Here is a 23284-nt window from a genome sequence, read left to right as displayed (position 1 = left end):
TCCCCCTATAACAGGGATCTATGGCAGCTGCCAGTATCTCCAGCCATTAGTAACTCCCAAAAGGCCATCTACACTTTACAAATGTTAGATGTGTCAAATTTGATTAGTGCCTTGGCAAAACAGCTTTCCCTTTTATGAATGCATTTCTTTCTGTGCACCAAATGATTGAGTTATGAACGTGTTGAACACAAATATCACCTTGGCTAACTAAGGTTGTACTCCGCCTGTAAGTACTGGTACACTCTGATTTATTTTGTTAAACCTTTACCAACCTACAAATCTTACAATACTTCGGCAGCTTGCCACTCACCTTCATGTTTAAGGTCAAATAGACACTGGAGACTGTATTGATTCGTTCATGTGTTGTAGGCAGCTCTCCATCATGCCTCAGCGGCACCAGAGTAAACTGTCCTCTTCCAACATTTGCCTGACAGGCAGCAGCCATAACTCTCAATCCTCAGCCAGAGCAGACCGCCCACAGCACAAGGTCATCTAAGTTCAGAGCCAGTACAAGTCAGCAGGGAAGGAGTTGTTCTTTACAGTGACTTATGATGCACAGGAACCAAAACAAAACTGAAGATGAAGATAAATCCTACAGACACTTAATTATGAAATATAGAAGAGTGTAGTCTAAATACATAAAGCAGCAGCTTGACAGATGACATTAGTTCTAATGTCATCTAGTCGTTCCTCTTAATAAGAGGAAAAACATATTGTAGCACATATGTTTGCCTACACATTGAGCAAAAAGGGTGGATAATTAGGCTATATATCAACATGGACAGCAGATTTGTGGGCTTGAAGACATAGCCACTGCCCACACACAAGTTATAAAGCATGTGGAAATTAAATCAGAATAGACTATAATAAATGTGCATTTTTCTTTTAATGGATAGTGAAACTCAAATGATTGCTTTGCAGAGGGCAGGTCAAAACACGGACTAAAGTGTAGTCAAGAAGGCCTAAGATCTTGTAACCTACATGGAAATCCCTACACAGTCATTTTATTCACAGGCAAAATAAAAAAAAAGAAAATCAGAAAGCTTTGAAATGAACTTCAGAGTAAGTGGGCCTGTTTGTTTGAATAGAACAAAATACTTCTTCCTCAATAAAACAAATAAATCAAAGGACAAGGTGATGCTTTGTTACCATGGTAACGGTGGACCGGGAGCAGCAGCAGCAGCAGCAGCAGCAGCAGACAGGCAAGTTTATAAAAAAAAATCTGTTACCAACACATTTGTGCAAAGCTAAAATATACATAGTTAAATAGCTTCAGGCGTGGTTAAAGTTGATGTAATATTTATATGACACATTCTCAAAGTTCTGAATGCACTTTTTGTTCTTGCTTTGTGCCTTTGTTAGCCTACCCAGAATGCCAAGTGGCTAAATGAGCTAACAAATCCTGCTGTAACGTTACATCCTGCTGCTCCCAGTGGCTGTTACGCAGTGAGACCAGACCAGACAACAACACGACCCACGAGTAAGCATCTTTATTCAGTTTACCTGGTTGTACGTGGAAAAAAATCACGGGTATTGAGTAAGCGGAGGAGTTTTATGCAGGCACTGAGTTTGACATTGTGTTTGTGTTATTTGAGCGACTGTCGTTCATAGCTGATGTCATCCCGTTAGCAGAAACACGTGCATTCCTCCACAGCCTGGCGTTGTCTTGAAGTATTGTAGTACATGTACCGCCATGTGCTGAAGCGGTGCTGCTGCTGAACTTCCTTGTCCTGCAGAAGGGGGGTAAAGGCGTGACGTCGCTGCCCGCAGAGAGGCCCGTACGGCGGGGCGAGAGAGAGGCTGCCGCCGCTGCCGCAGAGACACAGCGAGGGCACGGAACCACCGGCAACTTACGAGAGGAGCGGCGACAGCCATAATGCGGCACCGCCCGCCAGCCCCAGAGCTGATGTGACTGCGAGAACCAGGCGGCGCAGACGGGCAGGCAGGTCAGTCTGTCTGTCTGGAGGTGGACATGTCCTCGCTAAGCCCGGACGAGGACCAGAAATGGTTACCGACACATGTCCAGGTGACGGTGCTGAAAGGCAGAGGACTACGGGGCAAGGGCAAGCACGGCACCAGCGATGTGTACACCATCATCCAGCTGGGGAAGGAGAAATACTCGACCTGCGTGGTGGAGAAGACTACCGAGCCGGATTGGAGGGAGGAGTGCACGTTTGAACTGCAGCCAGGAGCCTTGGAGAGCGGCGGGAGCAGCGAGCTGGTCCTCACCGTGATGCACCGGGCTCTCATTGGGCTGGACGTGTTCCTGGGACAGGCGGTGATCCCCCTGGAAACGGTGTTTACAGGGAGCAGAGGCGTGAAAAATGCGTAAGTTGGTTCACCTGACAGATGAGTGATGTGTGAGTGAAAGTGCACTGTATGACCACAGGCTGCAAAACTATGCACCATTGAACGATTAGTTGGGTCCAGCCAGTTCTGCTCTGGGACACAAACACAGCTGTCAAATCTCTGGTGCTGCATCAGGGGCCTGCAGACACACCCTCCCTCCCTCCTCCTCCCATAACTAACTCTGGGAACATCACACACCTCATGCCAAACAACATACGCCACTTCTGAAAACTGTCTAGAAACTTCTACCGCCTCACTGTAGTGGCCAGTGCCCACATGAGTAGCAGTGGCTCCCTGCTGTGTTTGTTTTCCTAATAGCAGATGTGACGTAGTTGCGTGAGGATTACGGCTCAGTCCCAATTCCAGGGATTATCTAACAGTTTTATGATTGGAAAGCTCCAGAGTATATTTAGAACATGTTGTTGTTCTCTGGACTACAGCTGGACCTAACACTGGATACATAGAAGTGCAGTAAACGTTGTTGTGTCCAGTTATTTACTTCAATTTGGTTTTGAAATGGTTCATGCCTCGTGTCAATAGTATTTGACCAGACTGACACGCCCTGTGGATTATAGTCTTTGTGGTTTGAATTCTACCGGTGAAACAATTGCAGTTTGATAAAGAAAATATTCCAATGTACGTAATTCCTTCTTTCTGGTGTCTGCTTTAAGACCAGTGCATTTTTGTAAAAGCCACATTGAACAGTTAGTACTAGTTGGTGAGAGCAAAGGCAGAATACTTCAGTATAGCATTCTGTGTCGTTTTCAGGATCTAGTTTCGAAAATGAGATTTTTTTGGCACAGTGTGGGTATAGTGATAGACTGTTATTGAGGACAGTTCACTGTATCATTCAGTAACATGAGTTCGTATTCTGTTTTTTTTTTTAACAATAGTAATTAATTTCCTGATTTTAACATATTTGAATTTGAGTGACAACAGAAATATCACCTCAAAGATTGGCATGGATCTCATTTGCCTTGCAGTCCAAGGAAAGTTGTAGTTTAACAAATTAAGTTTGTTTACACCGCATTTACACCGAGTACGTTATGTCCACGGCCCGTTTTAGTTTTTTTTTTTAATGTTGTTGTTGTTGTAAAATTAGTTTTTCAAATCTTCTATTGTAGAGACATTGACGCCATCAATGACACGCTCTGTGTATTATTATTATTATGATTATTATGTTGAAGCATAAAATACACTGTCAACACGAGGGCAGGGCGACATGGCCAAAAGTTTATATCATGATATAAAAATGATGATGTAATGACGTGATAACGATATATTTGGCAATAGAATTGGTGTAGCGGAGTATGGTTTATTTTGAAGTACTTCCTGTACAAATTACGTAGTTTCCGGTATTGTAGGAAGTGCTTAAATGTTTTTATCATCATGGCGGGAGAATGTGTAAAATGCCTTGCGGTTCACTGATTTACTTCTGGCTCCTGGCTGAAGGGAGAAAAAAGGTGATTGTCTATTTTATGTTTATGCTCATGCTTAAGAGTGTTTCATGAGTGTAATTTGCTTGTGTTTAACCTTTTAGCTCTTACGGTGGTCATAAGGAATGGAAATAAACATTGACATGGAAATGTACCACTTGTACGCTTCAATCATTCAGCTGGGATGCTACAGTAAGAGCTTTCCTCAAGACTACGCTGAACCTGTGTGTGTATCTGCTACGGATTAAACACGCACGCGGCGAAAGGCAAAGAGAACCGCATGGGATACAACGCAACAAACTACGGTGATTACATCAAAGGACTGCTGCAACTAGCTCGACAGGTATATTAAAAATACCAACAAAAACGCTGTCTACGGATATTTCCTCCCTTCTCTCTTTTTTGTGTTTTGATGGACATTGGACCGGCTCCCTTCTTAAAAGTAAAAAAAAAAAAGAGAAAGAAAAATGGAGCAAGGGACACAAACGAGTCATCCTCAACAAACAGAAAATATGCAGTCTTTTCAAATGGAAGAAGTTCAAAAGAAGGAGAAGTATTTGCTTTCCTTGTATGATATTTGGAAGTGTGATATTCGTGATGCAAGAAAGAAACTTGTTTCATACATGTCTGAAGAGGAGCTTTGGTTGTTAATTGATTATTTGAATGAAAGCAGAAGGAAAGTTTTGAACATTTTTGAAGAAATTCGACCCATAGCTCCACCACTTGTTGAACTGCGGAGACGTATAGACACTTGTCAGGCTGTCACTTCAGAACTCATTAGTATTGCTCATAACCGAGCCACTGAGGACTTAGAAAATTTTGATGAAATAAAAGAAAGGAACAGACTGCATGAATTGCTCTCACATGAGTATGCACAATCTGTTTATGGCTCACATGCTTCATTTTGTTCTGATAAAGGTTCTATAGCAGCCAAAAGAGTTGAAGCTGCTGCTGAGCTGGCTGCAAAAAGGGCGAATTATGAACTGATCCTGGAAGAAGAACTGATAAAACAGTCAATAAGTCAAATGGCGGAACAGCATAAAAGAGAAATGGAAGAAAAAGGGCATGAATTGATCAGACTACAAGCGGCAAGGGAGATTCGTGTGGCGGAGGCAAGATTGCGAGTCCTTGATGAAGAACTGACTCACGAAAATTGTACCTCAGACTTCTTAATAGCTCAGCCCACTACAGGCTATGCAGTGGCAAATGGGGAAGCGGTAAAGGCCACGATTGCAGCACAGTCGAGTGTCCCGCAGTCCAGTGGACATATAAAGCCATCATTCACTTGTGCTCATCCTGTTAGCTCTGCTACAACTACACCTGTGCCAGTTGTTTCTGTACCCCCTCCCACCACATCTGTAATAGACTCTGATATTTCCTCTCTGGTAAAAGTTGTTCAGGATCATATTATTTTAAATAGGCTACCCATTCCTGAACCAGTTATTTTCATGGGTGATCCTATTGATTTTATCGAATGGAAGGCAGCATTCACTGCACTCATTGACAAAAGAACTGTTGAACCTCAAGAAAAATTGTACTATCTTAAAAAATATGTTGGTGGCCCTGTGCATCAAATGTTAGAGGGAGCATTTTTCAGGAGTGATAATGAAGCTTATAAAGATGCATGGAAAAGTCTAAACGAACGTTTTGGCCAACCTTTTACTATTCAAAGGGCATTTCGGCAAAAGATACATACTTGGCCTAAAATCAACGGACAGGATGCAGAAGGTCTCAGACTGTATTCAGATTTTTTGAATACTTGTCTTGAAGCAATGCCACATGTTAAAGGTCTGGAAATATTGAATGACTGCGACGAAAACCAAAAATTGATTTCAAAACTTCCAGACTGGGTTGTTCTAAGATGGAATCGACAAGTCACTCAAAGCCTGTTGGAAGTTGATGTTTTTCCCTGTTTTAAGGATTTTGTTTCATTTCTGACACTCGAAGCCGATATAGCCTGTAATCCAGTCACATCACTCCATGCTCTTCGCTCTTCAGATAAATGGACTCCATCAGAAAGTACTCTAACTACTGCTACATCTATGAAAAGTAGGGATTCAGCATCTGTAAAGCAGAGACATCCTTGTCCCTTCTGCAGGAATTATTTTCATCAGTTGACCATGTGTGCCAAATTTATGGATTTACCACTTTTAGAACGACGGGCCTTTGTAAGGGACAACTCTTTGTGTTATGGATGTTTAGAAACGGGACATGGAGTGGGAGATTGTATGTGTCGATCAAAATGTAACCTATGTAAGGGTAGACACCCCACTGCGCTACATAACATGCACTTTGGAAGTAATGACTCTTTGATCATTCATTAATAGAAGGTTTCATTATGCAAATGTGTCTAGTGTTATTTGCTCCAAAATTTTGTAAGATATTGTAAATGTTTATTTGTTAATCACTCATTTATCCTAACTCGTGATTGGCGGGAGTGTAGCGGAGTATGGTTTATTTTGAAGTACTTCCTGTACAAATTACGTAGTTTCCGGTATTGTAGGAAGTGCTTAAATGTTTTTATCATCATGGCGGGAGAATGTGTAAAATGCCTTGCGGTTCACTGATTTACTTCTGGCTCCTGGCTGAAGGGAGAAAAAAGGTGATTGTCTATTTTATGTTTATGCTCATGCTTAAGAGTGTTTCATGAGTGTAATTTGCTTGTGTTTAACCTTTTAGCTCTTACGGTGGTCATAAGGAATGGAAATAAACATTGACATGGAAATGTACCACTTGTACGCTTCAATCATTCAGCTGGGATGCTACAATTGGCACTCAACAAAATAATGAATAAAACGTGGAATAAAGCTGATTAGTGTAAGATCGAGCTTGTTTGTGTAAGATCTCAGTCATCCATGAGTTGTCCACTGTTGTAAGTGTTTTGAAATCTCTTGCTATGAGTGACATAAGACTAATGTGAGTCTCTGGTTTCTGTTGGCTTATAAGCACAGTATTTCCATCGGTTTTTGATTAACACAGTATGTAAACTGTAATGCAAAAGTACACTGAGTTATGGCATTTTGACACCTGTTTATGCATGGTTTTTCTCATGCAGGATTGTTCAGAACTAAAATAGCTTCTTTCTGTGGCTGGGGACATGAATATGCAAGAACAAGCTCAAACTTGTTGGATTGAGCTGTGGCTATGATAACAGCCATAAAAAAGGGAGATGCATGATCTGCAGAGTTTGAGATGGCTGTGAAATTCTGTTGTAAACTGTCTGGGCAGGTTTTGTCTCTGGGTGAGTTGAGCGTCGCCACCATCTATTGCCTATAAACAATCACAAAAACTATGCTCAGAGCTCACTGCTCTGTAAATTGTCATACAATATGTGTACCAACTTCCTGTTTGGCCTTTTGCTCTTTACTAGTCTTTCGCTTGGCCTTGTTAGTCTGCACTTTCTGCAGCTGGTCCTTTCAGAATTTTAAAGATAGTATTTTTTTAACTGAAGTAGTACATGTGCATTTATGTAAGTCCAATGGTTTCTTCTTAAGCTCGCAATGCAATCGCACTCGGCGACGTTACAGTGTAGCATCCTCTGTCCTGTGGATTGAGGTTAACGCTGCAGACTTGCACGGAAGATAAAGTCTATCTCCATTCTCCAGTACTTTCGTCTGGTGCTTTCAGTTCATGTTCAACAGCAGTATATTGACCCTGGGCAGAGCCTCCTCCTCTGGCCTCTGTAGGAGCTGGTCAGTTGAAGGTTGGTGGGCCTGTGAACAGTGCGTGTCAGCAGTGCAGTGTCTTGGTACATTTAGTATCTCCATGTGACATTCGGTGAATCTGGGACGGTCAAAAGCAGCACTTCATGAGGCGAGCTCTACATTTGACTGAGCATGGACAAGACAATGAGGTAAAGCACCAGTTCAGACACCAGGGTTGGAAAAATTGTGGTATTTGGAGAAAAAAAAGTTATGTGTATGCTTTTAGTTTGCTATTCTAACTCTATAGTTCAATACAATGGCCAAGGAGTCAGGAGCAGAATCCTAAAGTTCCGATAGCTCTGACATTTGAGAGCTTGTACCCGTCTTTGCTCTTAGTGTTTGACGCCATAGCCTTAAAGATTGTGATACGTCCTAGTCAGTTGTTGGGGTTGTTTTAGTGGTATGCTATTTTTCTAGGGTGATGCTGATGCCTAGTGGTGCAGGTTGCTCAGTGTTATTTCTCGACAAAAGTAACAAAAAATAAGTAATAAAATGATATACTTTAGTCACACATTTTTGTTGCTCTCCATAGGCCAAGACCTTTCACAGAACTATTAATATCCCAAAGCTTTGCGTAAGATGAATTTTTCACACAGATTTCTTTCTTTTTGTGCTCATAAATTTAAACAGGTCTTTCTTTTTTTGTATTGTAGCATTCTTTAATATGGTCGGGAAATGTTCTGTTCTAGAATCAGTTGTGATCATTGTAACTGTTGATTGGTTTGTCAGTTTACTGTACTTTACTCTGTTCGCTGAAGTAAATACTGTATCCTGAGTAGACCTGCTCTGTCGTGGGAGGGCGCAGTGATGCATCAACATTAGCATGTATAGATGCAGTGTCAGATTTCTGTAAAGGTGGGCGTTGGGTGCTTTCCCTTTTGTATTTTCAGTTCTATGGATGCACTTACTACACAAAGAGAACAAATAGCTGTTTGTGTACATACAGCATGATGCAACACAACAATTTACAAAAAGATAATGCTAAAATAAGCATTTAGGCGTCTTTCTTTCTTTATTTGGTGGTGATCAGCTGTGACTTCCAACATGGGCACAGTCTTTTGGATTTTAATTTCTACCAACCCAAATGTTTAGAGACAAAGGTCTGAGGTCAGATTTTTTTTTCATCTGGACATCCATTGGCAGAATAAAAGCCCAGTGTCAGGCGCACTCTGTGTGATGCACAGTATGTCCAACAGACGCTCTTCCCTTCATCATTACATAACAGTCATCCAGGACATCCCGGATCAGCCGAATGAGCCGCAGACTCTGCTACGATTCAGATGAAATGCATCAGATTATATCAACTCCACAGCACTTTACATGTGCTGTCTCTCAGGCGTCACTAATGTTTCAATAACTGCAGAGGAAGGTAGGTTTATTTGTTTGGTCTTTGTCTTGTATCTTGGCAGCTTAACATCACTGAAATATTGATGAAGTCTTTTATAGTTATATGCAAATGACATAGGTTTTGCCTTGTCAGAACAATTTATGTTGTGTAAGTCGGTTCTCCAGTTTGGGGCTACTCCCAAACTCTTCTGTATTCCAAAACATTTAGCACCAATGTTTTTCTAACTAAGAAGAGGAATCCTGTTTTCCTTGTGGCTAACCTGCGCTGAAGGATGTGCAGTTCTCGCATACAATGCCCGGTTGTGTGAAAGCGTTTCATGGGAAGTCGTGGTGAGGTTACAGTGCATAGCGTCCAGATGTGGAATGTGGTTATGGTCTTGTGGCCTGTTCGCTACTTGTCAAAGAGTAGGAATCTCAGCCACATCCCCAACACCACCGCAGCCCTCCCCTCGCTCCTCCTCACTGTCCTGCTGTGGTTTACTGTCCCGTTTACTGGAGACACAAAGTGACATGTCCAGTCTTATCACTATCAACTGAAAAAATAGTTCTGGCATGTCTGGTGTGGACTAGAGAAAGCAACATATCTATACTTGCAACATCTATAACCTGCATATGATTCATAGCTCTTCTGTTTTATGCAGCTATATTCTCAAACACGCGCAGGGATCGCAAAATAAGACAGAAGCAGAAGCAACGATGATGTAAAACTATCTGACCGACCTCCTCTGATCCCATTAAAATCATCATGAAATGTCCATGCCCATATCTCAAATATTCAAATATCTACAGGGAACCGTCAGATTATAGAACTATTATGTTCTAAACGCCAAAAAACACAGACTTGCATGAAAGTTGCAGTTTAGAAATATGTTTAAAAATGTTTGCTTTTCTACATATCGTATTTATTCTGCTGCAGTACAGCCACAATGACCATTACTTTAATTTTCAAATTGTAATGTTGCAATTATGACCGCTGTGCCTGGCATAAGATTAAATAGTCTGGTCTACAATGCAGTGTCTGTCTTTTCACATTTTTGATTCTGGTCACATTTGGACACACATCTGTAACGATGTCTTCTACATATTCTACACAATTGTGAGGCAACAAGAATATCCTAGATCGGGCCTTTCTGCGTGGAGTTTATGTGTGTGTTCTCCCTGTGTCTGCGTAGGTTTCCTCCGGTTTCTCCTTTCATCAAAAAACATGTACATTAGTATCCCTTATGGCGCCAGACTGCTCACTCTGAAATATATTTTGACTCCAATTCCAGCATATTTATCAAAGCATCTGCGCTGCTCCTCCCATTGTTGTTTATTATAATAGAGGTAGTTAATTTTCACCAGTGACACCTGTGCTCTGTTGCGTTAAATTCTTGCTGCTGGGTATTACGCTGTAGATTCTGTCTTAAAATTAAAGGGATATTTTAGGATTTTTTACCTAGGTCCTCATTTCCTACTTAACCAGAGTGTTGTTGATTTCTGGAGATATTTTTTATTTTTTATTCATGCAGTCCTTATATTTGAAGAGTTTAGTGGTGCTAGGCTAGTGCTAGGCTAGTGCATGTCTATGGTAACTAGTGGCCTGCATTAAAAACCTCTTCAAAATCATGGGGTCGTCCTCCAAACGTTGCCATATCTGATTTGTAGAAAGCTCCTTTGTGAATTCCACATGTAGTAATGCCGGCCGCATGTAAACGAACTACTGTAGATCCGGTAACCTAGCAGATCACTCCGCCGCTGCGTAGCTTACAACCAGGAAGCTGATGCTACTCAAATATAAGTTATTTTAAATGCAAAATGGTTATATTAAAACAATTATGCAGTCAACACAGACATTTATATTGGTAGTCTGATGTTATAAGTGATTTGCCTCAGGTGCACTGTGCTTGGGTCAGACGTTTTTAATGCAGGCTACTAGTTACCATAGACATGCACTAGCCTAGCACTAGCCTAGCACTACTAAACTCTTCAATTACAAAGACTGCATGAATTAAAAAAAAATCAGAAATCAACAACACTCTGGATAACTAGGAAATGAGGCCCTATGTCAAAAATCCTGAAATATCCCTAAGCTCTGCACATTAGTAAAAAGAAGATTACATAGACTATTTGAGACTTAATCCACAGGTCACATTATAAACAGGTCCAAGGGCATTACTATTTCACAAGTCTGAAATATGGACTGCTAAACAAATACAGAATCACATGCTTTTTAGAACATATTTGTAGAGAGACAATCTGCAGGAATAGCAGGTTTTACACATATGACCCCCTGGATATTATGTTGTTTTGATTGCAATAAATTGTCCTGCCCTTTCTTTTTTTTTACAAACAGTACATTGTTACACTCCTCACTTGTTTTGCCTGTGGCCAGTTTTATGTCAAAGAGTCCCCTTTGTCTGTCGCAGATACCACCCAGACACTTAAGCTCCATGGAGACGGCCCTGCGCAGGAGAAAATAGGTTGATAGCCTACTTGTAATTTCAGCTCTTGACTGCCTAGAAGGGTGCTTTCTGGGGATCTTCTCACGCCAAAGAAGACATGTACTTTGTAAAGCCAGATTAAGATGTCTCAGCTGGGGGAGACTGTCATGAGGGGATGGGGTGGAGTGTTGTGACTTCCTGTTTTGGAGAGATTGAGAAGCAGATAGGAGTTATGCTTTGCAGCCCTGGAATGGGATTGTTTACAGTATGACATTTATGTAAGATCAGATTTCATTAAAGCACAAAAAATGTCATAAGTGTAGGTGTCTAGGTTCAGTTATTTTCGAAAGAATCTTTGAAAGTTTTGATTTTTTTGGCCTCGTTGAAGCGTTAGTTCCTGTGTGGGACGTTGTGCTTTGGAACTGGGTCCTCTTCAGGCTGTTCTCTCTCTGCTCCAGGACGTGGGCTCAAATATAGGCTGCTGCCGCTTTGCAGTGTTGCAGTTTCCTTATTTGAGTCGAGTTAACAGTACATAGATCTAGTTCAACCTTTGCACGAACATAGAAGTGAAATAGATTACAGAATGAGGTCTTCACAAAGAGAAGATTTATGTGGTATGGAAAACTATTCTGTACCACTCGGTGTATCAAGTTTACTGAGTGCCAGATTACATATAGATTTGGAAAAAACAGAAAACAAAACTTGAAAGTAGAAATTCTTGCCATTTCTTTCGAAAATCAGTCACATAAACTCATTTTTTATTATTTCTTTGTGCTGTTTTTTTTAATGCTTACTTGATTGAATTGATGGAATGTATTGTGAATGTGTAACGAAAGATAAATAGCATGTGTTTTTATTCCTTGTGGATTTCTGTAGTTTGTGAATAGAGCATTAGAGCATGGGATTGTGCTGTCAAAAACACTAAGATTTCTGGGATTCCTGGCACAGTCCAATACACCACTGGAGAATTTAAAATGTAAAAATACTGGAGTTATCACCAAACATCATTTGGACACGCAAAATCATTGGCCTGGGTAAATATGAGAAAGGAAACATTTTTCTTCTGTTAAATCTTTCATGCAAAACCCCTTTACAAAAGAACTCTGTGCAAAGAGAAATGGTCTCCACAATTATTTGCCAGTTCAAAGTGTTTACCTCCTTTGGCCAAGATAACGCCTCCAGTAAACCTGAAAAATTGCCAATACATTTATCTTTATTTACCTTTACATGTTTGATTTCAGATTGGAAGGAGACAAATCACTTATGTATTTCTGTATCAATTGTCTTATTGTTTGTATTATTGGCATTGATAAACTCTTTCCTGGCCGCCTGTCTCAGGAATGTGCACCCCACCTCAGCCGCAGGGTGTAGGCCGCTGTCAGGAGGAGGGCTTACTCTATTGTTTTGCCTTCGGAGTGAAACCTTAGTCCACACCTCATAGTCCTGTGAAGGACTATGAGGTGTGGACATTTCTGGTTGCCTTCACATAAGAGAAGGGAGCAATTTCATTCTACGTTTTGATCTGTGTGTGTCCCAATGTGACATACAGCAGATTTCAATTTTAGTTATTAAGTTGTAATTCCTTATCCTTATCTTTAACATTGCTGAATTTCTGTGCTCAGTGAGAGGGATGTAGAGGATAGTCCTCTTACATAACAGCCTGCGCTGCTTTATCCTGCGTGCACTTGTAGATGAGTCTGAGTGGGGTGTTACTTTGTTGATGTTTGTTATTGTTAAAAAAAAAAAGACCATAATATAATATTATCATATGGTCTGCACTGATTTAATAGTGAGGTTAGCTGTTTTTGCATCTTGGTTATTCTGCTATTTTGACATTATATAAGAGAGATTACCAGTTACCAGTTTCAAATCGCTGCTCTTACTTGATGGCAGCCTCTTAGAGTACACGTGCCATGCTTCTGTAAGAGTGCTGTGATGTAGCGTGTGCTATTAACACTGCATGCTACAAATGAACCCTGGTTAAACTGAAATGGCCTTGTTCAAAGGAAATGAAACAAATGAAGCTCTATCTTTATCCTCCAAGAGCTGAACGCTTCCCGTTGGCTGCTCAAGTGTCACCAACAGCGACACTTGTTACAGGGGCTTTTTCTCTCATTTGATTCAAACAGTTGAGAGTTTTCCATGAGTCATTCATTGTGTCGTGCAGGCACAGGCTGGTAAACGCTGTTTCTGAGAACCGCTCTGTGCTGTATACAGGAAAGACATTTGTCATGTAGGTCACCTGCATTTTACTTTTCTTAGGACGGTGGCGACTAAATTAAAATGTGCATTGTTATAATAAACTATTGTTTGTGCTCACTGGCTCTGGGACAAAACAAGGCCTCTCTGAGGAGTTGTGGTATGTCAGCCCCCACACTCACATACTGTACTGTAGCGCTGTGGCATTAGTAGGACACCATCCATACTTTCTCTACTCTACCGCTTAGCCTCATTCTTTGTAACAACACTGCCATTATCTAAACAACAATTTTGACTGCTGTTTGAATGTGTTACTAGATATTATGATAAAGAAATTAAAACAAATCATACATGCTCACTTCAAAGTGTTTCTTTTTCATTGGTTAAAACTTGTCTCATTATTGTTTTGATTCTTGCCCATTAATTCGTGTCTCTAAAATACGCATGTTTGTCTGTTTGTAAGTCTAAATAAAAGTATTTATTCCCCGCAGGTGGTACAGACTGAACTCGAAGACAGGAAAGAAAGAGAAGGAGCGAGGAGAAATCCAAGTCACTGTGCAGTTCACCAGAAACAATCTCACGGCCAGTATGTACGACCTGGTTATGAAGGACAAGGGCGTCTCCACCTTTTTTAAACTAAAGGAGCGTATTAAGGGCAAGAGGCACTCCAAGGAAGAGGAGGACTCATCGTCGGCCATATTGCCTGGCGGATACGGCTCGCTGGTGCGCATGCGTCAGCGGTTGCCTAGCGATGGCGGAGGAGAGGAGTACTATGAGGATGATGAGGGAGGAGAGGTCCGGAGAAGTAAAATGAGGACCTTCTTTTTGAGGGGGAAGCTGCGTAAGTCGTCAGACACTCGCTCCAGCACCTCCCTGGGCTCCGAGAGCAGTGAGTCGTCCTCCAGAGGCGGCAGCCTCAGCCCCACTGCAGGCATCAGTGTGGTGGTGTCCGACCTGTCCAACTCTCCCAGTAACAGCAGCAACCTGACTGCAGACAACAGCCCAGGTATACGGCTTGCACTGGCTTTATGGGCTTCACCGCATTTGTGTAAAACACATTTCATCATGTAAGCTGTATGTGCTGAATACACTTGTAGATAACATGTCTATTGTCCACCTTCTCTTTGTTTCTCCAGAGCACACAGCAAACACGTCGCCAAAGTTGTCCTCTCCCAAATGTGAGTTTGGGGACGAGGCCGGTGAGATCACCATCGCAGTGCCTCCGCCCAAAGTGTGCGTTAATGGAAGCCATTCTCTCAGCGTCCAGCCGCTGGACTCAGGAAAAGCAGTGCCACTCGGCCTAGGACTGTTGAAGCCTTTGCCCCTGTCCATGTCCCTCCAGAACCTCAGTCCGCGGGACATAGACCTGCCTCCTGACATTGTGGGAAACGGGCGCCGCTGGTCCTTTGATAAACCTGATGCCGAGGAGAAGGCCGCCATTGCAGCTGCTCTGGAGCAGAGCGGGCCCATGCAAGGAGACCCAGAGGACGACAGTTTAGGCACTGCCTCCTCCTGCACTGTGGAGGCAGACAGTCAGGGCAAGAGGAAAGACCAGTCTGAACTGGTCCCAGTGGAGGACAGACACAAAGGCTGGTTCGGATCAAAGGACCAGCACAGCAAACCCAGGTGAGTTCAACTCTGCCCCCCCTATACATACTGTAGTATAGTGAATTTCTCCATTGTGAGATCAAAAAAGGATTATCTTATTTTATTTGAAGTATAGACCTATGTATGTCAACTATACCTCAATTTAATATTTCATTATAAGAGTTTACTATTACCCTTCAGCAACTGTCTCTAGAAATAGAACTTATACAGTTTAATTTCTGTGATTTTTTCACGTGACGTGTGTGTTTTTTTAGTGCTTGTTCACTGTCCGCTTGCAGCAGGATTTGCACTGTAGACCAACATTATCCATGAATTTCTAACTATTTAAAATGTTATACTGATGAAGGGTGGACTTAATGTTACGTTGACTTTACGAGTGGTGGGTGATTAAATAAGGGCCTGGCGTTGCTCACTGTTCGTGATGTGGAGTCCAAAGTTCCAAAGCATCCCAATACAATGCACAGAGTTGCAATATTTTGTAACCTGCAGCAGTGATATATTGAGTTTATAAGCACCTTGTGATGAAGGCCAGGTCAGCGCTTCTTGACCATAGTACACTCAATACCTTTGGCCTGCTCTGTATACTGTGTGTGTCCAGAGCTTACACACTGATGCATTCACACAGATTCTTGGGGAACATGCCAACTTGGCACAGGTAACGCCAAGTAATCAGTTGGACCAGCTGCAGCAGAGTTGAAAACACAGAGATACAGATGGTGTGTACTGGACTTTTGTAAAGGAGAAAAAAAGTCGAATGATCACCTCAAACAACTCTGCAAGTAGTTATAAAATATCTGAATTTACAAACATAATAATCCAGCAATGCAATTAATGGTTGTAAAAATAGGTGCTAAAATAAAAAAAATGTACTGCTGCTTTGTTAAAAAGTTTTTTTTTTTTCCATCTGGATAATTCTGAGATTTCTCTTCCCATGTCTGCAATGGTCATTAATCCGGAGGACTGCTTCTTTTCACAGCCACAGCGGGGTTGTGTCACCTTCTGTAGTCTCCAGCACAGCCCCCCCCTCACCCTCTCTGTCCTGGGGCAGTCCTGTAGACTCCCCTCTGCACCACACTAACCCCTTCAGCCCCTCACAGCCCTCACCTCCGCCCCTGTCCCTGTCCAACCCCTTCTTCACTGTCCTCCACAACCCTTTTAATAAAGATATGCCTAAGCCTTTTAATCCTCCACCTCCTCCTCTGCCGTTTCTTTCCAGCGCCCGTCCCTCAATAACTACACTCTTTCCCGAGGTCAGCATGCAGCCGAACACGGAAGACTCCAGCGTCAACATGGTAAAACATGACCAGGAACCGCCTCTAAACAAGACGCTGCCCAGTCCTTGTGCATCAGAACAAGAGCTGGACCAGTCGTTTGACTTATTTGCTTCTGGCAGGCTCCAGTCTCCCGAGGATCTGACCACAGATTGCAAAACACAGCACAACACCCCCTACAGCCATCGTTCAACACACTGCATTAATAAGGAAACAATGCCACTTAAGACCGACACTGAGCAAACCACAAATGACTGCCTTTATTCTCAGCCTGTGCAAAGCTTCGCATGTGTAGACACTAAGGACACTTGTACGCAGCACTTTTTCACCAAATTTCTCGACACTATCCCAGAAAACAGCCTCGAGCATGACATCAAACTCTTTACTGAGCCTCCACTGGCACAAGTCAATGCGGACGTCCTCAATGACAGTGAGATTTCTAGCCAAAAGTTCAACAGCAGCTCCCCTGACCCCACCTCCTCGGGTATCGGCAGCTCAGCGGAGGAAGACGGTCTGTCCTGCTTCTCTTCCTGTTCAGCGTCTGACAAACTCTCATCTTCAGAGGAAACGGAGGTGCAAAATTTTGAGAGCAGCTTTGAGAAAAACCCTGCTGTTCAAGGTTTGAAGACATCAGAGTCTGAAGGGGACTCTGCCAATATTTCTTTAGACCAGAAAACTGCAATTGAAGATGCTAGAGATGCAATTGCAAGTAACTCAACACAAAGTACTCCTTCTGTCACCAATTTTGGAGGCGAAATGGATAAAACAGACACTGAGAAGCATAATTGTTACACAGATCCTGACCCACAGCCAAATATAGGTGTCATTCCTGAAAGCAAACCCTCTCCAACCCTCCCTCCGTTTTTTGTCACAACCTCCCCCGGGTTTTCCAGCTCAATCTCTGGTTCTCCCTTTGAGAGCACTAACGTGGCGGATCAGGATCAACTTTCCCCTGGCCCTGTGGCACTTTACACCCATTTCTCAAACACGAGCAGCATAAGTCCGAGTGTCGACGCCTCCCTATTGCACACAAATGCGTCAGACCGCGGCAGCTTTGCACAGAGCTTGTACATGAGTGCCGATTCCCAGGAATATCAAACCTGCCTGACGCATGCTACTTCAGGACTCTCTGAGATAGACTCTACGCTCCGTGCTGAACAAAATAGTGTTCAAATGGCAAATGATACTGGGACGGAGCAGGGCAACTTCTATAACTCAAGCAAGACAGAAGAAATCAAACCAGTTGAACAAAATGGAGGAGTATCTGGGAAATTTACTACAGCAGCTTTTGAGACAAATTTTACAGCCATGGACAGCTTCATGTTACAAAGTTCAAAGCATGAGGTGATGGAAGAGAACACGTTTGTGAAGGATATCAACGGAATATTCTTTGTTGAGTCAGTCAGTATCCAGGAGGCCACTAATGTAACCACAGAACCAGAGGACTTCAACACAAAACAACTCTCTAACGTCGCACTGAAAACTGACGGACAAAATGAAGGATTATTTGGTGATTTGAACGCTTTTGAGACAAACTTTACTGAGTTCATATTACAAAGCCCAAAACAGGAAGTGCTTGAGGATAATATATTTTCCAATGATCAGAAGGAAGGGTTTTTTGGTGATGCAAAGGGAGACAAGTTTGAGTCAGATTTTACAGCGCTTGATGACTTGATTCCACAAAATGATCTAATCGCTTCACCTAAACAGGAAGTGGTTGTAGAAGACGTGTTTTCAAAAAATCCCAACGGAGGATATTTTGATGACTGGGCAGGTGCCAAGATTGAGTTGGATTACACAGCCGGGACGTTTAATCTACAAAGTTCAAAAGAGGAAGTGCTTGATGACATAAGTCGAGGATTATTTGATAGTGAAGTCACATTTGAGTCAATGCTCACAGTTGATGATTTACAAACCACTAAGCAGGAAGCACCTCGTCATGTGTTTTCACAGCACCAGAGCCAATTATTTGACAATGTAGACCATTTTGAGACCCAATTCAATGCAGCGGACACCTTTACTTTACAAAGTCACCCTCGTCCAAAACCAGAGCATGTCTTCCTGGAACACGGCACTCTGCAGCGCTCTCAGTCTGAAGGCGTGCTCTCCCCGGCCTTCGCTGACCTCCAGCTGTCCGCGTTCGGCAGTGACCCTGAGTTGGCCTCTTCCTGTAAACCCCAGCCAGACCTGCTCCTCTTCTCTCCCTTTACTCCTGCTCTAACTCCTCAGTGCAGCAGCTCCCCTTTAGCGCTCTGTCCCGCCCCTCTCGCTCCTGTCGCCGACACGGCCGCTCCGGGGTCACCCTCTCCTGAGCCGCAGCAGCCGTGGTTTCATCAGGCAGCCATTCAGCACGACAGGTGAGGCCGCACATGCTCAAACGCTTTTGGAAGCACTTTTTCCCCCTTCTCCTTCCAGATTTCTCTCCTGTTTTGTTCTATTCGACTGGAACTTGATTGCCGCTCGCTCTCTTGGGGTCTCTCTCTCTTTGATCCTCTCATGCACTCAGGTGTTAACAGGACGGCGCCGCAGGTGTCGCGTGTGTGTCCTGGCTCTGTGGAAACGAATGGGAAAACTCAGCCTCGGGCCAATTAGCAGTTATTATTTTGCCCTGAAATCTTGCCTTGCGATCCCCGCCCCTCCACGCACACACACACGCACACACACTCGCAAAGCCCCCCCAGTCTCCCTCCGGGGCAGCCAGCTTTCTCACACAGCCTCTGTCATTTACCGAGATCTCAACCCGAACCCAAGCAGAGTACGTTGGGAACAAAAGGTGTTGTTGTGTCGCCAGTAGCATTTCCTCTTCACCTCAGGGTAATAACACGTTTAACATGTCTGATTGCACAAAAGCATGCAATTAAGTCTTTCAATTTTGAGCTAATTTAATTTTCAATTTTCACGGTTGTTTCCATTAATGAGGAATCTTACACCTGTCCTTCCTGTACTTTCAGTCTTTCTAAAATTAAACTTTCAGGGGAATTTCAGAGGTCAATCTATGCTTTCATTATGTGGTGTCACACCGGAGGATCTGACATATTCTGCGGCTAATGCTTCCAATTTTGTGAATAAATGTATTGGAAAATAATGTGTGGGCTTAGTTGGCACAATATAGCAATAATGTTGTTGGTAAGTTATAAAATATTTTGCAGCCCTTAGATTTGTGTGTGCTTGTTCTTACAAAATGTAGGGCATTGACACAGGAAACCGTCTTTCCTGTTGTTGTGGTTAGGGGTCTGTAGCAAGTTATTTGTGAAATCCGTTGTATTCTCATTAATTATACAATATAACAAATGACAGTTATTGTTTTAGAACTTCCTTCCTTCATTCATTTTTTTTCTTTTTCTTTATTACAATCAGAGTTACTTTATTGATCCTCAAGGCGAAATTCTATAATTATAAAGAAACATGATTTTGCAATTTACTGGTCGGTCGTAATCATCTAAGGCATTGATTTAAATGTAATTGAAAAGCTTAAGTTGACACCTAAATATATATTCTCTAGTCAATTGCATTATATTCTTTTTACCCTGTCTGCCAAAAAAAAAAAAAAGGTGCAAAGTTAGTGTAGATGTTAAAATATATCAGACCTCCTGTGTGGCAGCCAGATGGAGTCCCTCTCTCTCTCCCTCTGTATCAAGTCTGGTGTTGTTTTTAGTTCCCGCCTAACTTCAGTTCTGTGTGTCTTGTATTGGTCCCGTTTAGTCCACACCCGGTGAAGCCCCTGACCACTGCCACGGCGCCCGAAGAGAAGCGAACAGAGAGCCGGTCCATGCTGGAGAAGCTCAAATTCACCAGAAACGCTGGAAAGAGCAGCCAGTCAACGGACGAAAGCGACAAGAAGAAGGTACAGTAAAAAGACCCCCCCCCCCAGAAAATGACAAGATAACAAAATGGGGAAACGGGGTTAGGTAGTTCAACAATCAAATCTGAAAAGTGATTTAAATGGTCGCGTTGTAAAGCATTGCAAAGGCCACAATTCATTTGGTAATCTGTATATGCCGTATAAAATTTGTTTCTATAGGGATTCATCACTGTGTACAGACCTGTGCAAAATTGTTCTTAATTTTATAGGATACAATAGGTGACTTTTAATTGAGTGTAATGCTATAATAATTTGTCAACAAGTAGAGCATAATAATTGAGTAGGGTGATTATTCTCATTGACTTAATTGCATTGCACTGTTTTTCTTTTCAGTAAATAAATAATAATCAATTCATTTTAGTTGCAATTAGCCTGAGCTCGTGCGTGAGCGTCATCAGCCCGTTTCACAGCCCCTTTGCTTCTCTCCCCCCAGTTTCTGACGGAGGGCGCGGGCTCGTACTACCACCTGACGCACAGTGAACTGGTGGCCCTGCTCGTGCACCGGGAGGCGGATCTAGAGCGGCAGAGGGCGGAGTTTGACCGGCAGAAAATCCTTTTGGCCAAACGAGAGATTGAGCTGAAGAAGCTGAAGCCGCAGGTCAAAGATTTGGAGGACTACATTGACACTCTGCTGGTGAGGATCATGGAGCAGAAACCCACTCTCCTGCAAGTGCGCTCCAAGTTCAAGTGACCACCGTTGTTTGGCATAGTTCACTCATAAAGGCTCCACAACAGCTCCTTAGTCTTCTCACTGCTATGCCGTCCTTTTGATAACAGTTACATAGGCACTGAGAGATGTTTCCAGGCAGCATGCTCCTCCGAACAAAACCACTCCGAGCGGTCTGAAGCGTGAAGAATGTAGCGGGTCCTCAGGTCAAATTCAGGTTCACTCCACGTGTTGAAGGGCTTCAAGACCCAGACACTTCCATTTTAGTAAACTGACTGTAGAAATTATTTCCCCTCTCTCTCTCTCGCCTTCCACTTTGATCACTGAAGTATGGGAAAGTGGAGTCTTAGTCCAAAACACCCACGCTGCATGGATGGTTACTTTTGTTGACATTACTGGTTAGTTATGTGCCAGTGTGACCTTTATGCCTGACAATCAGTAATTGTGATTTTTAAATATTTTTTACAAATTTTAACAAAGTTTTGCCAAATTCAGTAACATTTCTTGTTTTATATAGTAGTGAAGTTGCACACCTTTTACCATTTTAGTTCTGCTGCTTTGTAGATACTCTATTTAATGTTTTCAGTATTCACCATAAGTATAATGTCATTCAGAGCTGCTTCTGAACAGCAAGCATGACAAACAAATCAGATTAATAAAATGGAGAAGCTGCTAATGCTATGACCTGCCCCGTAGTGCCATACATCAGTCACATTCCTTGAGCTTGTCCGTAGGAATAATGTATAAATGCTCATTCAACCAACCAAAATTTGTGAAAAGAAGAATCAAACTGTTCTTTTAATTCACTCCGATATCGAGGGCTATGTAAAACCGCTTCTAAGTCGTAGTTTTTAGATGTTGCTTCCTTTATGTCAAGGTAAAGCCAGGAAGCTTTCTCTTGCCGATCGATCTACAATTTTACATGCTGTAAATTGGATGTTTTGGACTGACACTGTTACCATTATCTCCTAATCAATACCAAGTGCTTTGACTCGTTTTTGGCGGATCAACAAAAACCCGCATTGTGCAGCCGCGTCACTGGGACCTGATTGTAGCGTCTTCTAAAGTGTTCTTCTACAGTGAGAAAAGCAGTTTGTCTCGTTCATTAGCTCAGTTTGGTCCTTTCTGTTCGTAAGAGTTCAGCCTGGGTTACGGCATTATCTGGCAACGACAGTATCACTTAAAATCCGTCAGTATCGCAAGCTGCCATCCTAGTTTTCCTGACATCATGCTTCGCGCACTTATAAATGCCTACATGTCCGAACCCTGCTCCCTTTGTCTAAATTTATAAGCATCTAAGCCAAATGCTGCCTTATTTAAGCTTTGTCACTTCATTTTACAACAAAAGGAAAAGAGGCATTTGCTCATTTACCATCACCACTGCACAAAACGTATAGTAGACGATGAGCAAATGTTACTGTGAAATGCCAAAAAATAGTTTCGAAGCGTACTTTTCAGATGCCGATTGAATAACCATAAAAGTATTCAGATTATCAAATTACTAAGCGACGTTTAACAGCATTCGTGGAAGTCCTTGCACTAAATATCATCACTGCTGTAACTGAGTCCGTAAAGTAAAGTTAGACCTTCACAAAATACTACTGCACTTAATTACTTGCTCTGGGCTTCCTGTGACACCACAATAAACAAGTAGCCAATGAGCGCCCGCCATCTTGGTTTCAACCCCTAGACAAATGTTAGAAGCGTGTTTTAATGTGGCACTTACTGAAGATGAACGTCGTCTCCATGTCTTCCATGTTCAAAGCTGTTTTAAGTTTAAGTTTGTATTTGTCCTGACTGAGTAGCTGTTCGAATGTGCTCAAAGGTAGCGTGTAAGACTGGAAGTTTACAAACGTGATGCAATTCTGTTTCACAAATTTTGTATATTTAATAAAGAATATTTTGTGTTTCTTGCTCACCGTATCATTGGCTCCGCTCTTCATATAACATGTCGGTTTTACACAGTGGACAAGGAATGAAGTCGTGGATTTATTTTGAAAAAGTAAAAGATTGGCTTATATGTAAAAAAACAAAAAGGTTTATATTCGATATATATGAAAATTCACAAGCACATAGGTTGTAGAATTATTACTAACCCATTTTATTCGCTGAAAGTTGTAATATGAGTTTATAACCTCAACCCTGAGAAGAACTTCTTTATTGTTTACAAAGCAAAAAATCTGATACATAGCATAGCCTTTAAATTCATAAACCAGAGCCTTCGAAGACCTAAACCCTGCAGAGAACTGTTTTGCATTGTTTTCGACAGTGATTATCAAAATCACCACCAGGGGGCTGCATTACCTCCTAAATCCACAGCAACACTTACAGTATGGCACAAACTCCTAGCATAACTTAACATTTTCTCTTGGCCGCTGTCAAAAACACCTCAGAGCATTGGCTTCTGGGAACTGTAGT

At 42.3% G+C, this 23284-nt stretch overlaps 1 protein-coding gene across 5 annotated transcripts; it reads left to right on the top strand.

Moving 5' to 3' along the window:
* The first annotated feature begins 1353 nt into the window (after positions 1-1353).
* rab11fip5a (RAB11 family interacting protein 5a (class I)) lies at positions 1354-22755 on the top strand. Of its 5 annotated transcripts, none has more exons than XM_079573083.1 (7): positions 1354-1480; positions 1737-2328; positions 13950-14464; positions 14595-15084; positions 16043-18694; positions 20040-20181; positions 20633-22755. In XM_079573083.1, exons 2-7 carry the CDS (start codon positions 1973-1975, stop codon positions 20888-20890), a joined length of 4413 nt encoding a protein of 1470 aa, XP_079429209.1. In that variant the 5' UTR covers positions 1354-1480; positions 1737-1972; the 3' UTR covers positions 20891-22755. The 5 variants fall into 5 exon arrangements, with proteins under 5 accessions (XP_079429209.1, XP_079429211.1, XP_079429213.1 ...); XM_079573085.1 differs by having other exon boundaries at positions 16283-18694; positions 20633-22754; XM_079573087.1 differs by lacking the exon at positions 16043-18694 and having other exon boundaries at positions 20633-22745.
* The last annotated feature ends 529 nt before the right edge of the window (positions 22756-23284 follow it).

Source organism: Gobius niger (assembly GCF_951799975.1).
Source record: "Gobius niger genome assembly, chromosome: 16".
NCBI classification, from domain to species: Eukaryota; Metazoa; Chordata; class Actinopteri; order Gobiiformes; family Gobiidae; genus Gobius; species Gobius niger.
The sequence above is the reverse complement of the archived record's forward strand: the minus strand, read 5'-3'. Positions and strand labels throughout refer to the sequence as shown.